At 54.6% G+C, this 15,537-nt stretch overlaps 5 protein-coding genes across 7 annotated transcripts; 3 read left to right on the top strand and 2 right to left on the bottom strand.

Moving 5' to 3' along the window:
- Window positions 1-56: 56 nt before the first annotated feature.
- On the top strand, window positions 57-1,202 carry LOC126323247 (ADP-ribosylation factor 1-like). Its single transcript, XM_049994630.1, has 5 exons — window positions 57-163; window positions 255-390; window positions 532-542; window positions 613-638; window positions 712-1,202. The coding sequence occupies exons 1-5, from the start codon at window positions 143-145 to the stop codon at window positions 1,055-1,057; spliced, it is 540 nt and encodes a 179-aa protein (XP_049850587.1). The 5' UTR covers window positions 57-142; the 3' UTR covers window positions 1,058-1,202.
- A 102-nt stretch (window positions 1,203-1,304) lies between these two features.
- Window positions 1,305-5,337, bottom strand: LOC126323255 (splicing factor 3B subunit 1-like). The gene is given in 4 exon segments (XM_049994636.1): window positions 1,305-3,297; window positions 3,299-4,993; window positions 5,120-5,181; window positions 5,253-5,337. Coding segments are annotated over 4 exon segments (3,654 nt in total). The 5' UTR covers window positions 5,260-5,337; the 3' UTR covers window positions 1,305-1,407.
- A 357-nt stretch (window positions 5,338-5,694) lies between these two features.
- LOC126323273 (uncharacterized) lies at window positions 5,695-9,695 on the top strand. The gene is made up of 2 exons (XM_049994657.1): window positions 5,695-6,010; window positions 6,332-9,695. The coding sequence occupies exon 2, from the start codon at window positions 6,391-6,393 to the stop codon at window positions 7,699-7,701; it is 1,311 nt and encodes a 436-aa protein (XP_049850614.1). The 5' UTR covers window positions 5,695-6,010; window positions 6,332-6,390; the 3' UTR covers window positions 7,702-9,695.
- On the bottom strand, window positions 7,677-9,908 carry LOC126323270 (uncharacterized). The gene is made up of 2 exons (XM_049994653.1): window positions 9,816-9,908; window positions 7,677-9,734 (listed from the first exon to the last, which is right to left on the bottom strand). The coding sequence occupies exons 1-2, from the start codon at window positions 9,858-9,860 to the stop codon at window positions 7,809-7,811; spliced, it is 1,971 nt and encodes a 656-aa protein (XP_049850610.1). The 5' UTR covers window positions 9,861-9,908; the 3' UTR covers window positions 7,677-7,808.
- Window positions 9,909-9,933: 25 nt separating this feature from the next.
- On the top strand, window positions 9,934-12,927 carry LOC126323271 (uncharacterized). 3 transcript variants are annotated; one of them, XM_049994655.1, is made up of 6 exons: window positions 9,934-10,025; window positions 10,195-10,272; window positions 10,350-10,446; window positions 10,534-11,119; window positions 11,189-11,764; window positions 11,832-12,927. In XM_049994655.1, exons 2-6 carry the CDS (start codon window positions 10,240-10,242, stop codon window positions 12,172-12,174), a joined length of 1,635 nt encoding a protein of 544 aa, XP_049850612.1. In that variant the 5' UTR covers window positions 9,934-10,025; window positions 10,195-10,239; the 3' UTR covers window positions 12,175-12,927. The 3 variants fall into 3 exon arrangements, with proteins under 3 accessions (XP_049850612.1, XP_049850613.1, XP_049850611.1); XM_049994656.1 differs by having other exon boundaries at window positions 10,195-10,263; window positions 11,832-12,797; XM_049994654.1 differs by having other exon boundaries at window positions 10,017-10,272; window positions 11,832-12,797.
- Window positions 12,928-15,537: the final 2,610 nt, after the last annotated feature.

Raw genomic sequence — 15,537 nt, 5'->3', positions numbered from 1 at the left:
CTAGACCGAAATATTGAAAATATTCTTTTTTCAATAGTTGGTTTTATATCAGTGTCCTTTATTTTGATTAGGCTCTCGCTCCTAGTGCATTCGCTTCTTGAGAGGGATAAGATCTTCCTTTAGCCACATAACTGACGCGAACATGGGAAATTTAATCACGAAGGTATTTTGCTAGAAAAGCGCGCAGAAGCCCAGAAACGCGCGCGCGCACATGCGCGCTCTTACGAGTTTCGAATTAACACATTTGCTTTCAGCTGTTCAAAGGCTTTGGGAAGCGTGAAATGCGCATATTGATGTTGGGGTTGGACGCGGCAGGAAAAACAACAGTGCTATACAAGCTCAAGTTAGGTGAAATTGTCACAACCATTCCCACAATTGGCTTCAACGTTGGTACGTGTTCTCTGCTAGTGCAGCCGTTTTGTTTTCAGACTGAGGGGGGGGACTCGTGTGCATGACAGATAGACAGTTCCTCCTCTGTGCTTCGTGTACATGCTTTTTTTTTTTTTTTGCTAACTGCATTGCTCAATCCAGAAAACGTCCAGGTACACTCTCAAAACCCGTACACACAAAAACCTTCCCGCACGGCACAGACCCTAACTTTTTTTTTTTTAGTACAAAAACATCAATTTTACTGTCTGGTACGCACGCACGCCTTCTGAACATGACGAACGACCCGGCTCCGCGCACTCACCAAATTTCTCTCTCTCCAAGGGACGTCGGGGGCCAAGACAAGATCCGTCCTCTCTGGCGCCACTACTATTTAAATAGCCAGGGCATCATATTCGTTGTGGACTCCAACGACAGAGAAAGAATTGACGAGGCGACCCTCGAACTCCAAAAGCTTCTCAGAGAAGACGAGCTCAGAGACGCCGTGTTGCTCGTGTTGGCCAACAAGCAAGATCTAGTAAACGCTATGCCCATATCGGAGCTAACGGAAAAACTTGGACTTAAGTCAGTCAGAAACCGACTATGGTCCATCGTGGCCACTTGCGCTGTCAACGGCGATGGGCTCTTTGACGGCCTTGATTGGCTCGCCGGTGTCTTAGAAAACAAGTAAAAACACACACATAGGAGAGCAGATACGTACACCTCTCCCTTCTTCCCTTCTCCCCACCCCCATAAATACCACTTGCACCCTAACCAAACGCGCGCTCTTCCGACCGCGCGTCCTGAAAGTGCTTTTGTCCATTCCCCACATAAAACGCGCCTCCTTTTGTACTGCTTTTTTTTGCACCTCCCCAGCGAAAAACTGGCACTTTTTTCCGTTGGCGAAGAGAGAGACAGGGCCCGGCCGCGGACCGCCCCGCTACCAAAAATGAAGTGCGATACGACTTGCTTCTTTTTCCTTTTTTTTCTTTTCTCTTTTTTTCCGTTTTCGAAAGAGGTCCGGGGGGGAGAGGCGCGCGCTCAGACGAACAGGTCTAGCTCGGGCCGCGAGTAGTAGTTGCGCTCGTCGTCGGGGAGACGCGGAAACGAGGGCACCATGCTGTCCACCGCGCCAATGTACATGTTGTTGTAGAGCTTCCAGTACGTCTGCCTCACCTTCCTCGCGGGGTGGAACAGCCCCTGCAGCAGGTACTGCATCAGTATCGGCGCGCCGAGCGCCACGCGCAGCCCGTCTATCGCCTCGATCACGGCGTTGATCACGTGCGGCGACGTCTCGAAAATGTTCGGCCACACGTAGTTCAGCAGGTGCGTCAGGGCGTCTTCGGCGCCCAGGCCGGCCACGCCGAGAGAGATGTGCTTGACCACCGAGCAGGCCGTCTGTCGGTGCACCGTGTCCCGGTCCATCAGCGCGTCTTCCAGCAGCGGCGTCACCGCGTAGATGTAGTCCTTCCCCATCTCCGAGATGTACTCGAACAGAAAGCTCATCGCCTTCAGCACGCCGTTCTGCACGTTCAGCTCCAGCACGCGGTACTCGTTCATCAGAGCGGGCAGCACCGTGTACGGCTGACACGTCTCCGCCACGATCGCGATCGCCACCGTCGTGCACACGCGGTTCTGGCGGTCCTGCACGCGCAGGTTGTTCAGCAGCGTCGACAGCACCTCCGCTGGGCCCACCGCCGCCGCGATGTACCCGAACGTCGCCACCGCCGCGCGGCGAATCCCCTTCTTGTGCGCCTTCAGCATCTCCAGCAGCTCGAAGCAGATCCGCACCCACTCCCTCGGGTGCACGTAGTCCTTCCCGCGGTCCGCGATCCTCCCCACCAGGTCGATGCAGTTCTCCTGCACCTTCTCCTTGCGGTTCTTCAGGATCGGCGTCAGCCGCGGCAGCAGGTCGTTGATCGGCGGCGTCATCTTGTTCATCCCGATCACGTTCACGATCGACTTCAGCGCCCCCAGAATCGACCCCAGCACGTCCGGATACTCCTCTCCCAGGTTCTCGAACAGGATCACGCCCAGGTGGCCCATCATCGCCTCCTCGTTGCACAGCTTCATCACCGACGCGATCTTCGCGATCAGGTCGCACGCCAGCTGCCGCACCTGCGGGATCCGGTTCGTCAGGCGGTGCGCGATCACCCCCTTGATCTGCAGCAGGTACGGCTTCGACCTCAGCCCCAGCTGGTTGATCACCCTCGCGAACGACGACAGCACCACCGCGCTGTCGTCCGTCTGTATCTGGAACGCGTACAACAGCCCGTCCACCAGCGAGTACACCAGCCGGTCGCTCAGCTCCGCCGCGCCCTGGCGCGTCAAGATCTTGTCGATCGTCTCCGCCGCCATCTTCCTGAACGGCTCCGACTCCGCCTTCAGCCCCTCCACCAACTTCTTCACCACGTCCGGCGCGCCCACCTTGTTCGCCAGCTCCACCGTCGTGTCCACCACCTCCCTGTAGTTCCTCGTGTCCAGCGCCATCCGGTTCACCCAAAAGTGCACGAAGAACGGCGGCAATATCTCCTGCCTTATGTAGCTCGCCTCCGCCCCCTCCGTCCCCACGCACTGCTTGATCACCTTCAGCACGATCTTCTTCATCTCGTCGTCCGGACTCATGAACTCCCTCACCAGCACCGTCATCACCTCCTTCGAGTAGTAGTTCGCGTGCTCCGCGTCCATCAGCGGCACCAGGTACCCTATCGCCTTCAAAAACGCCGCCAACACCTTCCCGTGCGTCTGGCGAATCCCGTAAAACAGCGGCTTCAGCACCGCGTCGAACCTCTCTATCCCGTACGGCGCCGACGCCTCCGCCAGCGCCGCGATCGCCAGCGCCGTCATGATCTTCACGCTCCGGTGCTCGTCCTGCAGTCCGTGCGCTATGATGTCCACCAGCGAGCCCAAATACGGCAAAATCGCGCACCCCCAGCAAAATCGCCATCTGCTGCACTATCTTTATGCCCGTGTGCCTCGCCTGCCAGCTCTTCTTGCTCTGGCACACCGCCCTCAAGAACAGCAACAGCTGCGGCGGCCCCAGCGCCGCCGCCACCACCGCGAACGCCCTCGCCGTCGTGTTCCTCACGAACTCCGTGCTGCTGTCTATCGTCGGCCTCATCTCCTTAATCATCGTGTACAGGCCCGCCGCCTTCGCCAAATTCGATATCACCTCCCTGCCCTCTATCCTCGCGTAGTAGTCCGGGTCTATCAGCAGCGGCTGGATCACCGCCAAAATTTCCCTCACGTACGGCCTCACCAAATCCTCCAACTTGTACAACACGCGGTCTATCACCTTCACCAACAAGTGACGCTCCTGGTCCATCAGCGTCGGCGACATCAACAGCGGCAAAATCTTGTCGAACAGCACGCTCGGCCCAAACTCCCTCGCCTTGTCCGACAGCTGGCGCAACGCCTGCTTCCTCTGCAGCGGCATGCCATTCTTCACCTTCAGCAGCAACTTCAGCACCCTCCTCTCCTTCACCTGCTCCGGCGTCAACTGCGACGCGTCCTTGCCGTCCAACAACTTCTCGAAAAAGGGCCTGTCCTCTGGCCTCAGCTCCGGCAAGCCCTCTCCCAACTCTATCGACACCCCAAACGCGTTCGCGTCCACTATCCCCAAGCCGTGCGTGTCCACGCCAGATATCGTGAACATCGGCGTCGTCATCGGCGTCTCCGCCTGTCTCGACTGCGCCTTCGTCGCCAAGTACGACGCCGGCGGCTCCACTATCGCGAACCCCTCCGCCTCGCCCGGCAACATCTGGTTCAACTCCTCCCTCGACAACGGCCTGTTCAACTTCTGTATCTCCGCGTCCCTCCTTATCGTCTGGTACACCTCTGGCGTCATCATGTGCGCCGCCGGCCCCACGCCCAACGCCACCACCGGCGTCTCCATCGCCGACGTCGACGTCACCACCGGCGTCGGCGCCAACCCCCCCTGCATCCCACTGCCCACCATCACCGGCGTCTGGTCCCACCTGCTCCTCTTCCTCGGCGTCGCCTGCCCCTCCTGCGCCGGCTCCACCTGCGTCTGATCCCACCTGCTCGCCTTCTTCGACCCCCCCTGTCCCCCACTCGCCAAATCCGCCGGCGTCTGGTCCCACCTGCTCGCCTTCTTCTGTCTCGGCTGCTCCACCCCCCCCTCCTCCCTCGCCCTCCCCCCCTCCAAACTCAACGCGCTCGCCACGTCCCAACGACTCCTCTTCCTCGCCCCCCCCTCCTCCCTCGCCCCCCCACTCTGCTGCTCCCTCTCCTTCCTCGCCAACTCCACCCTCAACTCCCTCTCCTCCTTCTCCAACAACGTCTCCTCCAACACCTCCCTGTAACTCCTCGCCCCCACCACCCTCCCACTCGCCTTCGAAAACTCGCCCCTCACCTGCGCGTGGTACTCGTCCTCCGTCTCCGCCACCGTCTTCCGACGGTACGGCCTAAACACGTCCTCCTCCTCCTCGGACCTGTCCAAGTCCCTGTACACCGTGTCGGGCGCCGTGTACGTCGGCAACCTCCTCCTCCCCTCCCCCGCCTGCTCCTCCTGCGCCTCCTCCGCGCAAAACTCTATGTGCGTCTCGTACGCCGACGGCTTCTCGTACAACTCCGCGTCGTACCCACCACTAGACCCCAGTCCAACCTGCTCCTCTGCCCGTCAGCCAGCTCTCTCACACACTATTTCGCACACACACGCACACACACACGCTCTCGCACACACGCTCTCGCTCGCCGCGCTCGCCACGCGCCCGTCCCCCCCCCCACGTACCAGCGCCCCCTGCTCCTTCAGGCGCTCTATCTGCGCCTTCCGAATCTCTGAATCCACGTCCTCTGCTACGCCCCCCTCACACACGTCAGCCACATCTCCCACGCACTCCCCCCCCCCTCCCCCCTCCACGCACCTGACATCGAAGCTGAACCTCGAATCGCCTCTCAAATCCCCTTCAGTTCGGAATGTCTACTCATACACCAGTGAGCGAATCCTCCCCCACTACCTGCCGTTTCTAGCAAAAAATAAACTTCGAAAAACATTTTCGCCCTAAACGCTCTCTCGCCTCTCCCTGGCCCCCACTCCTCCCCTCTGTTCTCCCCCCCTCCGGGGCCAAACCCCCCCACGCAACACGCGCGCACTCCCAACACCGCCTCACCCCCCCCCTCCACTCTCCTCCCCCCCCTTCGCCCCCCCCTCCTCCCCGAAATGCTCCCCCTCTCGCCCAACCAGGCCGCTCCCCCCCCTCCTCCTCCGGCCCCCCCTCTCGCCGACCGCCTCACCGCGGCTCGCACTCCCCCCCCCCCCCACCCCCGCCTGCGCCCCCACATCCCCCCCCACGCTCACACCCCCACCGCGCACGGCCCCAACCAACTTTTCGACCACACTTCGCCAATACAAACGTCAATTAATTTTTTTTTAATTTTCCACCAGAAAATTTTTAACTCCATCCTACTAGGAGAGCCATATGTGCCCTCAACACGACTTTTTTTTTCCTACCTCTCGCGAGAAATTAATCGGAAATTTCAATTTTCACTATCCCCTGCTCTACAGACCGCCCAAATTCCCCGTGAAACTCGTATGAGACACAAGCACAAAGAACCGAGGAGATAAGGAGCTGTCACTCTGACACACCCAAATTCTAGTTCGAAAAAAAAATTTTCTTGACAGGTACGTTTCGCCACCCCACCAGCTACTCCCAGCGGGCACCACCCCGCAGACTCGGGCACCATCACCACATAGCCCCGCACCCTCTCAGTCAACGCAAACCCTCTATTTTTTGCGCCGCCATTTTGTGCCCTCAACACATTCCTGCGGCACACGCCGCCACACGCCAAATCGCGGCATACTCGCCGTCGGGCTCGACTCTCTCATAGGAGGCCACCGCCTCACCTCCCACGGCTCCACCAATTCACCCCCGCGCCACCCGCGACGACATGCAGCACCCCACTTACACGTACCTCGATTTATATGTGCGTTGGCCATAAATAGCTCTTTTTTTTTCTAAGCTGGTTTAGGTAAATTTTACGCTTCTACCTCCCTTTCCTTTGATGTCGTCTGTTTATGCTCCGTACCGAGATGAGCAACCCTCCGGAGCTCCTTCGCCAAACAAAAATTTCATGTCGGACGACCAATTAACGATCAAGCTCCGAATCTCTCCATGGACGAACAACGCTCTGATAAACCAACGACAAAATGCCCCCTCCAACAACGAAGACCTCGTCAAAATGGACCAAAGACCGGCGAATCTCAAATGCTCCGACGACACCTCCACTTCTCAGAGCATCGGCCAACCCTACCCCAGGGACGCCTCTTCCGCCCCCCAACAAACGCCGTCCCAACCGGACTTTCAAGCCAGCCAACGCGGCGCCCTGACTCCAAAACCCCTGGAGATCAGCACACCAGCCTCTCAAGGCAGAAACTCCGCAGCAGACAGCGGCCCCTCTCAGTTCCTGGACCAAGACGACAACAACCAGCAAAAGAGCAAAAAAAGCCGCAACCGGAAACTAAAGAGAAGCACCACCCGCAACAAAATGAGGGTGGGCAAGGAAGACGGCTTCGTGGGCGAAGACGGCGCTCACGACGCCGGATACATCGCAGCCAGAAACATTTGGAAAACGGTCGAAAGTTATTTCCTAGATTTCAATGAAGAAGACCTCAAATTTTGTACCATACAAACATTAAATTCTTGCGAAGAGTACTTCACCATTCCTCCCCTCGGAACCAAAAAACCCGCTGATAACAAGCCCGGACAAAACAACGACACTGTCCTAAACTCTTCGACCAAACTAGGGACAACCTCAGAAACCGATGTCAACTGCAACTTCACATCCCGTCTGATTTCAGCTCTGATAGAAGAACTCACATTCACCCCCCCCATCCTTCAACTCCTCAACGTCATTCCTCGCAGCGACTCAAAACAACCACCATACACTCACGTCCATGACCACCCCTTCGGGGTCTTCTCGGCCCAAGAGCTCGACTTCGTCGAACAGAGAGTGAAAAAAGAACTCGTCGCCCTCGACCTCTTCAAAGACAACGCGTCCCCCTGCCCTCCAGAAGCTCAAAACCCCAAAGAGCAGGCGGCCGAACTCCCCCTAGAAACAGACGAGGACGATGTCGTAAAAGAACTAAAAAGACTTCAAGCCGAGCTCAAAAGCCAAATCCTTGTCAACAACGAGATCAAGGAAAAGCTGAGAAAAACCGTCGAAGCCTCTTCGGAGTCTCGAAGAAAGGCCAGAGAAGAAAAAGATGCGCTTTCCAAACAAGAAAATTTTTATGTTCAACAGCTAAAACAGATCATGAAAAACAAGAAAAAAAAAATGGGTAAAACACCTTCTAGATCCGACGAAGACGGATGAATCTTTTTACGACTTCACTGTATTTATGTTGTTAACACCAAAGCGGCGCGACCTTTTCAAAACTCGATACGAACCATACAAAAAACGTCAAATGGTTTCAGACAGTATTAATGTTGCTTGTGTTTGATTACCATGTCTCTAAAGTCCTTTTCATGCGACAATCTGAATGGAAGGCTTCCCAACGGCGCCATGGCATTCACTATCATGTTCGGACAGACCAGAACCAACGCCTTCGCCTCGTAAAACGTCTGAATTTTACTCTTTTCTTTTAAAAGTTCGCACATCCACTCGAACAATCGACCCGTGTTGAGCGCCGCGACTATGAATTCTCTGAACTTCGAATTCTCATCGCCGATCTGTGTGTCTCGATTTATTGTCTGGACCGTCCTTGACAAAAGAAGATGTTCCTTTCCAGCGCCTTTCGCGTCCGTGCCCATGTTCAATATAAAATCCCAGATATGGTACTTCTTAAACAAGGATCGACGCTTCAATCCCCTTGCCAACACTGATGCAATGCTCGTGCAAAACCGAACTCTAATATATAGACCCAAATTCAAATCCAAAAAATCGTCTAACGCCTCCGCCTTCTCCTCTTCTGGGATGAAAATCGCTTTTTCCAAGAACCTGAACTTGTCTACAAAACTAGACACCGACTCGTACAAGTGATAAATAATTGATTGCTCTTGGTGATTGAGCTCGCTGTTGTGAAGCGCGTCTACGATGTCGACGAGGTTCCACTTTATTTCGTCTGCTGGCGTAGAACCCCGCATCCTCACGAACCATTCCCCTGGTGGTGTGTATGCAACAACGACGTATCCTGGGAGGTGCCAAGTCAAACGGCCTTGCTCCTCTGTACCGCCCCAACTTCTATCCCCTTCCTTTTCAATAATCCAAGTTCCTCTCTTTAGAGCAATCACGTTCTTTCCTAGACTCAAATGTACCTCCCGGTCGATGTAATCTGGACTTTTGTATAGCTCTTCGATGATCTCACAAAACTGGTCCGGATAGACAATCGACACTTCCTCTCCCCACATATTCGTCGCCTTCCCCTCTTGAGCAGTTCTGCTCCCCTTTGCGAACCCTTCCAAATCCGAAACAGACTCCTCCCCCTCGTCCCAATGAGACCGGTCTGCATCCCTTATGATCATGCTGCTCTCAATGTGCCGCTGCCGCGCGTCCTCGATAAGACTAATGCCACATCGGCTGGCAAGAATACTCGATGTACTCTTCGACCTATCGGTGCTTCCACCTTCACACTCGCCCAACAAAGAGGTGAGCGAAGACTCAAATACTGCACTTCTTTGTATCGACTCGTCTGCCGTTTGCGTAACCTCTACAGACATGGCCGAATAATACTCCGAGACGTTCACCTCTTCTTCGACACCTCTTCCTATACCTTCCTTCGAACGCACTACAAGACCGTCTGAGTCCAACCCTTGACCACGTTCGTCCGAAAACCGTCGCTCTTCCACGGCCCTCGTATAGATGCTCGAAACTTGCTTGCTCTTCTGGCACGTCAAAAACTCGCTCTCGCCCCTCTCCTCGCCCATGCTTTTAACGCGTTGAAAAGCACCGGCAACGTCGGTGTCCTCACCTGTCAGATTTTCGCGACCATTTTCTTTTTCATTTAGCTGACAGGTTAGTTCAGTTTTGCACAAAGCAGCCATCCTCTTAGATGTCCGCTTTCCTAAGTTTTTGGGTGTCCACATGCACTGACTTTCTTCGCGCCATTCCAACACCGACGTGATTGCCAGAACCCACAGCTCTACCTGCGACGAGCTCGCCGCCTTCATTATGTACGCCCTTTCAAAAAACTTTTGCCCAGATGGCAACGTCTCTATGACAAACTCGTTTCCTGGACCTTTGTCTCGATACACTACTGTAACTTGTCTCAAGTCTATGCAATACTCAGATTCTTGTTGCCCTTTGTTTTTATGACAATGTAACTTATACTCAGCTGAATTCAATACAAACCATCTAGTTTTCCACTTTAACGCATCATTTTTTACCAACGTTTTCAAATACCCAGCCATCTTTGACAGGTTTATTAATATTCACGCCTGTGTGTGCCATGAACACGTCCCCTATTAAATGCCTCTTTTCTACGTGCGTACCGAAAACTCACTCAACTCTCGGTTGGCGGCATCTTGCCTGCTCATCGTGTGCTCTCTGATATGCGTGTCGGAATTTGTTGCTAAAGTGTACAGAACATTAAAAAAAACAGAAGGCTCTTATTGAGGTGCCTCAATCGACACAAGTGCTTTTTTTTTTGCGTCTCTGTTGGCTTGGCCGAAAAGAAGACGTCGCGAACCTTTGTTGTGCAGGTATTGCTTGTGGTTCTACGGTACCAAACGGACGCGTTGGAGAGGCAGGGCGCAAAAAAATTGAAAAATTTGCTACAATTGCGCGCTTGCAACTGTTGTTTTTTATTGCTCACCTTTATTTGCCTCAACTGCCCTTGATGAGGACACGGCTGTACTACACCTGACCAAGTTGCCGTCCTCTACCAGATAATCTATTCAAAAAAAAACAGCTTTAATGCAAAAAAAGCATTCTTGTCGGGTCGGTACTGTATGCTGAAAATGCGCATTAATCACGCATCTTTCGTACCACGATGTGGACACGTATATTGAAAGTTTTTTTTCCAGTTCGCGTCTTTGAAAGATTTCAAGCTTGATGAAGGCTCTAAAAATGTCATTGGTATCATCAGCCATTCCCCCGAAAGCCCCACGGAAACGAAGACAGGTATGTGCGCTAACTTGTCGGCGAGACGCGAGGATGGCTTATTTGCGGCGCGAGCTCTTTTTTGACGTTGATTCGTTCAAATTCAAGGCCAACTGAGGATGAATATAGTGATTCAAGACAACTTTGGCGAGAGTCTTGGAATAAACATTTTTTATTTCAAAGACAATCGCATTCCTGAATTGAATAGAGGCGACATCATTTCGTTGTCGCAAGTGGACACAAGGAAATATAATGGGAAAATCCAAGGAAACGCCCGACTTCCTCTGTGCGACATGATCGTTTGGGAGATGAACAGCACAGAAGAACGTCCAAAGTATTCAAACCATCCTAACTCGAGTGATTTTTTTGATGCGTCGTTGGTGTACGCAAGAAAACTCCGAACTTGGTGGCTTGGCCGACGAGCCTCGCATTCTTCGATACCCGCTCACTATGCTTCTGGGAGCCACTTAGCTACCCCTCTGTCTCAATACTCGTCTCCCGCACCTAAGGCGATTCACTATCCACCGCCCTCTTCCAGCTGTCGCGTCTGTTCTTTCGATGTGCTTTTAAGAGATCGCAACATCAGGCCCTTTGCGGTCTTGGCCAAAGTTATACACGGGAGAGATGACGACACTCACTACAAGCAACGATACAAGGTGTATTTGTGGGACGGAACTGGGAGCATATCGATTAGGTAAGTAGGATTTTTTTTTAGCACAAAAATTTTGCGTTGGTTTCGCTCATGTGTACTGATTCCGTCTAGAGTTGAAGAGAGCATCTACAACAGCGCCAAGGACTTGATTTCTCTCTCCTATTGCGAGGTCCCGTCCTATGGGACTATACTACCGTTGGTTTTATGGGAGGAAAACGCCCGAGACTTTAGAAGGGCATCTCTTTTACATAAATGGGTAAAATTTACCAACTTGTTTTTGAAATCTTACAAATCACAGCTGGAGCTGTCTCTTTGCGAGGGTCAGCGGCTGGAATACGAAATTTGTGAGGCGCCGGAGTCAGCCACGCAGAAGAACTCCTTATCAGAGGCGTACCAGACCGATTTACGAACGCCACAAAAGAAGGTCGATGTCCAGCACGCCGACTCACAGGAATTGGACGCATCACGGTTGTCGGGCATTAAACCCGTTCGTCCCGTCGATCAGGCTTCCAGTTTACCGTTGTCCAAAATCTTGAATCACCAAGATCAGCCGGTCGTCTCGCTTCTTCAAATTCTCAAGAGCTCGCAACCCACTTCGAAATTCAGGACTCGGTGCGCCGTTATCGATTACTGGCCCAGCGACATATCTTTGTTTTTTTTCCAGTGCTGTACCGGGTGTCAAAGATTGTACGCTTTTTTTTCTATAGCCACCATCCCTAGCTTTCGAGGCCGTTGCTGACGTTTTTTTTCGTAGAATGGCTCACGCCAGCTCCGTCCAAAGGCCTGCTTGTCCGGACTGCATGGACAAAGGAGCCGAGGGAGAGCGGTGTAGCCTCGAATGCTATTTTCAGCTTATTGTTGCTGACGAGACGGGGACGCACATGGCTGTTGGCGTCATCGGAGAAGAAGCTAGAAAGTTTCTACGTGATGCGGATTGCTCACCAAACGACTCGGATTTTTTGTCTACGTTGAAAAAGCGCATGGATGCCATCGTTTCTGCGGACGGCGTGCTTGAATGTTGTATTTACTCCTACCTGTCAAACGAGTCTCCACCGCGCAGAAAATTTAGAATTTTCGACACAGAGCTGCTACTCTAGGAGCGTTCGAGGATCCGTGTGCGACACTGGGCGGTCGGATTGCACGTCGTGTGAACGGGCGAAGAAGCACGGAAGAGAGAGGGCAGTCCCCGCCGCTCTTTCAGGGAGACGCGCCGTCATACTCTTACACATCTGTACGACGCATACACCCTATTAACCATGTATACGTGCGCTGTTTCGCGGTGGCGTCGCCGTACGAATCGAAAGGCGGTGGTATATTAGGAGGTGCATAACCTGTTGTGAAGCGGTTGTTCTTGGCGTTTTGGAGTGGAATCGGTGCCTTGTGTTCGCGCTTTGCAGGACTGCACTACGTTTTGGAAGTGGCTCGTTGCGCCCGTACCGGACGGTCCTCGGGTCCGGAGAGGGGATTGAGGATAGCATTTAACGCGTTGATTGGCCCTATACATTGACGCGCCTACGCCGGGCATTAACACCTGTGTTTTTTTTTGTCGGTTGCTTTGTACGTTTGACGTTGAGGGAGAAAAATGGCTCGGTCTCGTCCTCCCCGCTCTGCCGGCGCCCGGGGGTTGCGATGAGCCCGGTCGAGAGTGGGTGCCGGTCTTTTTTTTTGGCGTTTTATTGCGGGGTGGGTTGCCGTCCGGTTGGAAGTCGAGTAGCCCCGCGCAGAGGGGATGGGGAGTCGAAGACGTGCATGCGAGGGTCGCCCCTGTGCGCTGCCCTGTACGGGGGCATCGCGTTGGCAGAGGGCATAAAATATGTGTATGTATAGATAGAAATTTTACGTGAAAAAAACAGAGGTGCGCATCTTGGCTATTTCTTCTATTGGTCTGCAGATCTCTCGTTGGCACGTAAGGAGTTTGGGTGGATGAATCTAAGCTCTACCTCATCCCGCCGCACAGGGGTGCATTTTGGTGACGACATGGACGCGCGCGGCTCGAGCGACCGGCTTTTTAGGCTGAGAATTCTGCTGTCGCTCAGAGCTCGGCGCGAGAGATTCTTGTCGCCCGTGGTTGGGGTCGACGGAATTGACGACGCGTCTTCTGGGGGGGCGGCTGAACGAGGGATGTCCCAGAGAGACGGGGCGTCGCCGCGCGCCGAGTGCCGAAGTTCGCTTGGGGGTCGTTCGGACACGTGCATCAGACAGATTGCCCAGGGCGGGTACATCGGGAACGCTTTCTTCGCGATCGCTTGCTCGAGTGGTGCGTGAGGGGGGTGGGGGTTTGTCTGCGTGCTCTGTCCGGAACTGATATTTTTTTTAGATATCATTTTCTGGCGCAAAAGGGATGGGAGTCCCCCGGTGGTGAGGAGACTGGAGTGGTTCAAGGACCCGTCGATGCGCCTTGTGGAGGTGTGTTTTATTCGGACGGCGCAGTGGTGTTTGTGCTTCGTGGAGGGTTTGAAGGTGGTGGCGGTTAGCACGCGCTTGCTGATTGATAGGCACCTGACCACGGACGTATGTAGAGCGGTGAGGGGTTGTCGCATTTTGCGCGTAGAAGAGGGGTTGACGGCGCGCTGTTAAGTGGTACCAGGTTTTCGATTTGAGGCCCGGTTTGGTCTCGGTCGGCGCGTCGGCACAGCACCTGGTGCAGGGGGCCTGTTGGGTGTCTTCCTCGGGTGTGGAGTACGGCGTGTGTGCCACGGACGGTGGGTTCATATGTTCGATTGAGCTGAGAATGCGGCGGGTGCTGGCGATGAGCGTGGGGATGCCGATTGCCGGGTTCGACGTGGTGGCCAGCCGGTCTAGGGTTGAGATGCTGATAAAGAGCGGCGAGGAATACTTTGCGTGGACGATTGAGGATCTCGGGACGGGGGAAGACTGGACGTGCGATGAGTTTCGTCGGCTGACTCTCTGTCAGATACGCCGAGTCAAACACTTGGTCGGGCCGGTTAGGGTCCACCGTCTGGGCTCGGCGTGGTTCGTTAGCACCATAAAGGAGCGTTTGGTCGTGTACGGCGCCGATTTGAGAGATGAGCGGCCCCTGGCGAGCTACCGGTTATCGAGTGACGACGTGCGGGACTGGACGTTGACGGATCGATGGGTTGTTTTTTGCACTGGTCAGAGGATCACCGTGATGGCGAGAGAGGACGGGGGGTGCGTTTTGAGTGCGGGGGTATGTCAGGGCACGGTCGTGGTGCACGAATTCGAGGTGAGGGATGCTCGGGTGGTGAAGTGGCTCGCGCCATTCGAGGGTGCGCGGGGGTTCGGCTGGGAGGAGTCGTCTGTCCGCGGGAGCGGTTTAGACGAGGCCGATTTTTTTTTTGGTACGACAAGAAAGTTGTACCAGGTTCTTCGGCTCGGGAAGGAGGGAATAGCTCGAATGCTCGCACGGTCGGCGACGGTGGGGGCGCGAGAGCGGGCGTTGGCAATGGCGTTTGGAGACGCGCGGAGTGGGGCGCTGATCGATTGGTTGTTCGAGCGGGGAGAGTTGGCGTTGGTGTGGCACCTGAGAGGCGAGATGGGCGTGGAGGAGCAGATGAGGCGGCATTTGCGCAAGGAGGGTGGGGTGGAGGTGATAGTGCGGGCGCTTGAGGGGCGAGAGGCGGACGGGCCGAAGGGAGGAGAGTGGAGCGACTGGCAGTTGCTCTGCTATGTGCGGAAGCTGTTGACGAGTTCGGAGGAGCGGCGGCGAGACGAGGATGGGAGGATCGAGCGGTTTTTGAAGGAGGACCGACACTACAACAGGGAGTTGGCCAAGAAGTGGCTGAGTGTTCGTTCGCTGAAGAGGTGGTACGACGCGTGTTTGGGCGAGGGAGAAGTGCGACATAAGTGCAGGGATTTGGAATGGGAGATGAGGCGGTTGTCGGATTTCGAGCGGGAGTATGTCTCAAAAGTGATGAATGATTGGTTTGAGCGCGAGTTTCGGAGCGCTCTGTGGAGGGTTTGGGCGATTGGGAAGAGATGGCTCTCGCTGGCGACGTATAGACATATTCGCTTCGACGTGTCGTGGCTGGTGTGCGAGATGGAGGCCGGAGGTCGAAGCGACGACGTCGTGCCGTATCTGGACTGTTTGCACCGGATTGGCGACGGAGGTGGTTTCGAGAACAGGGTTAGTTGTTTGTTGGACATACTCGAGGCGGTGAAGAGTGCGTCGTCTCACGCGATCCGGTTGGTAGAGGAATGGCTGTTGAACCACGAGAGTATGTTTCCTCTGGTCGCGGCCGTTTTAGAGAACGCCGATGGTCCGAACCCCGTCGTGGACCTCCCATTCTCGTCCCACCTCTACTACAAGGTCGCAGCGTGGCGCCTGGGGGGTTAGGCCGAGCGCGAGGAGAAGGAGTCGAGGGCGCGCGGTGATTCGCGCCGCCGCAAAGCTGTTACAAAAAAAAAAATGATACGGCTCATGGACTCGAGCACTCCTTGATGGTAGTAGAGAGAGAGAGAGAGAGAGAAAAAAAAAAAAA

Source organism: Schistocerca gregaria, unplaced genomic scaffold, assembly GCF_023897955.1.
Source record: "Schistocerca gregaria isolate iqSchGreg1 unplaced genomic scaffold, iqSchGreg1.2 ptg000855l, whole genome shotgun sequence".
In the NCBI taxonomy this organism is placed as follows: Eukaryota; Metazoa; Arthropoda; class Insecta; order Orthoptera; family Acrididae; genus Schistocerca; species Schistocerca gregaria.
This window is presented reverse-complemented; position numbering and strand designations above follow the sequence as displayed.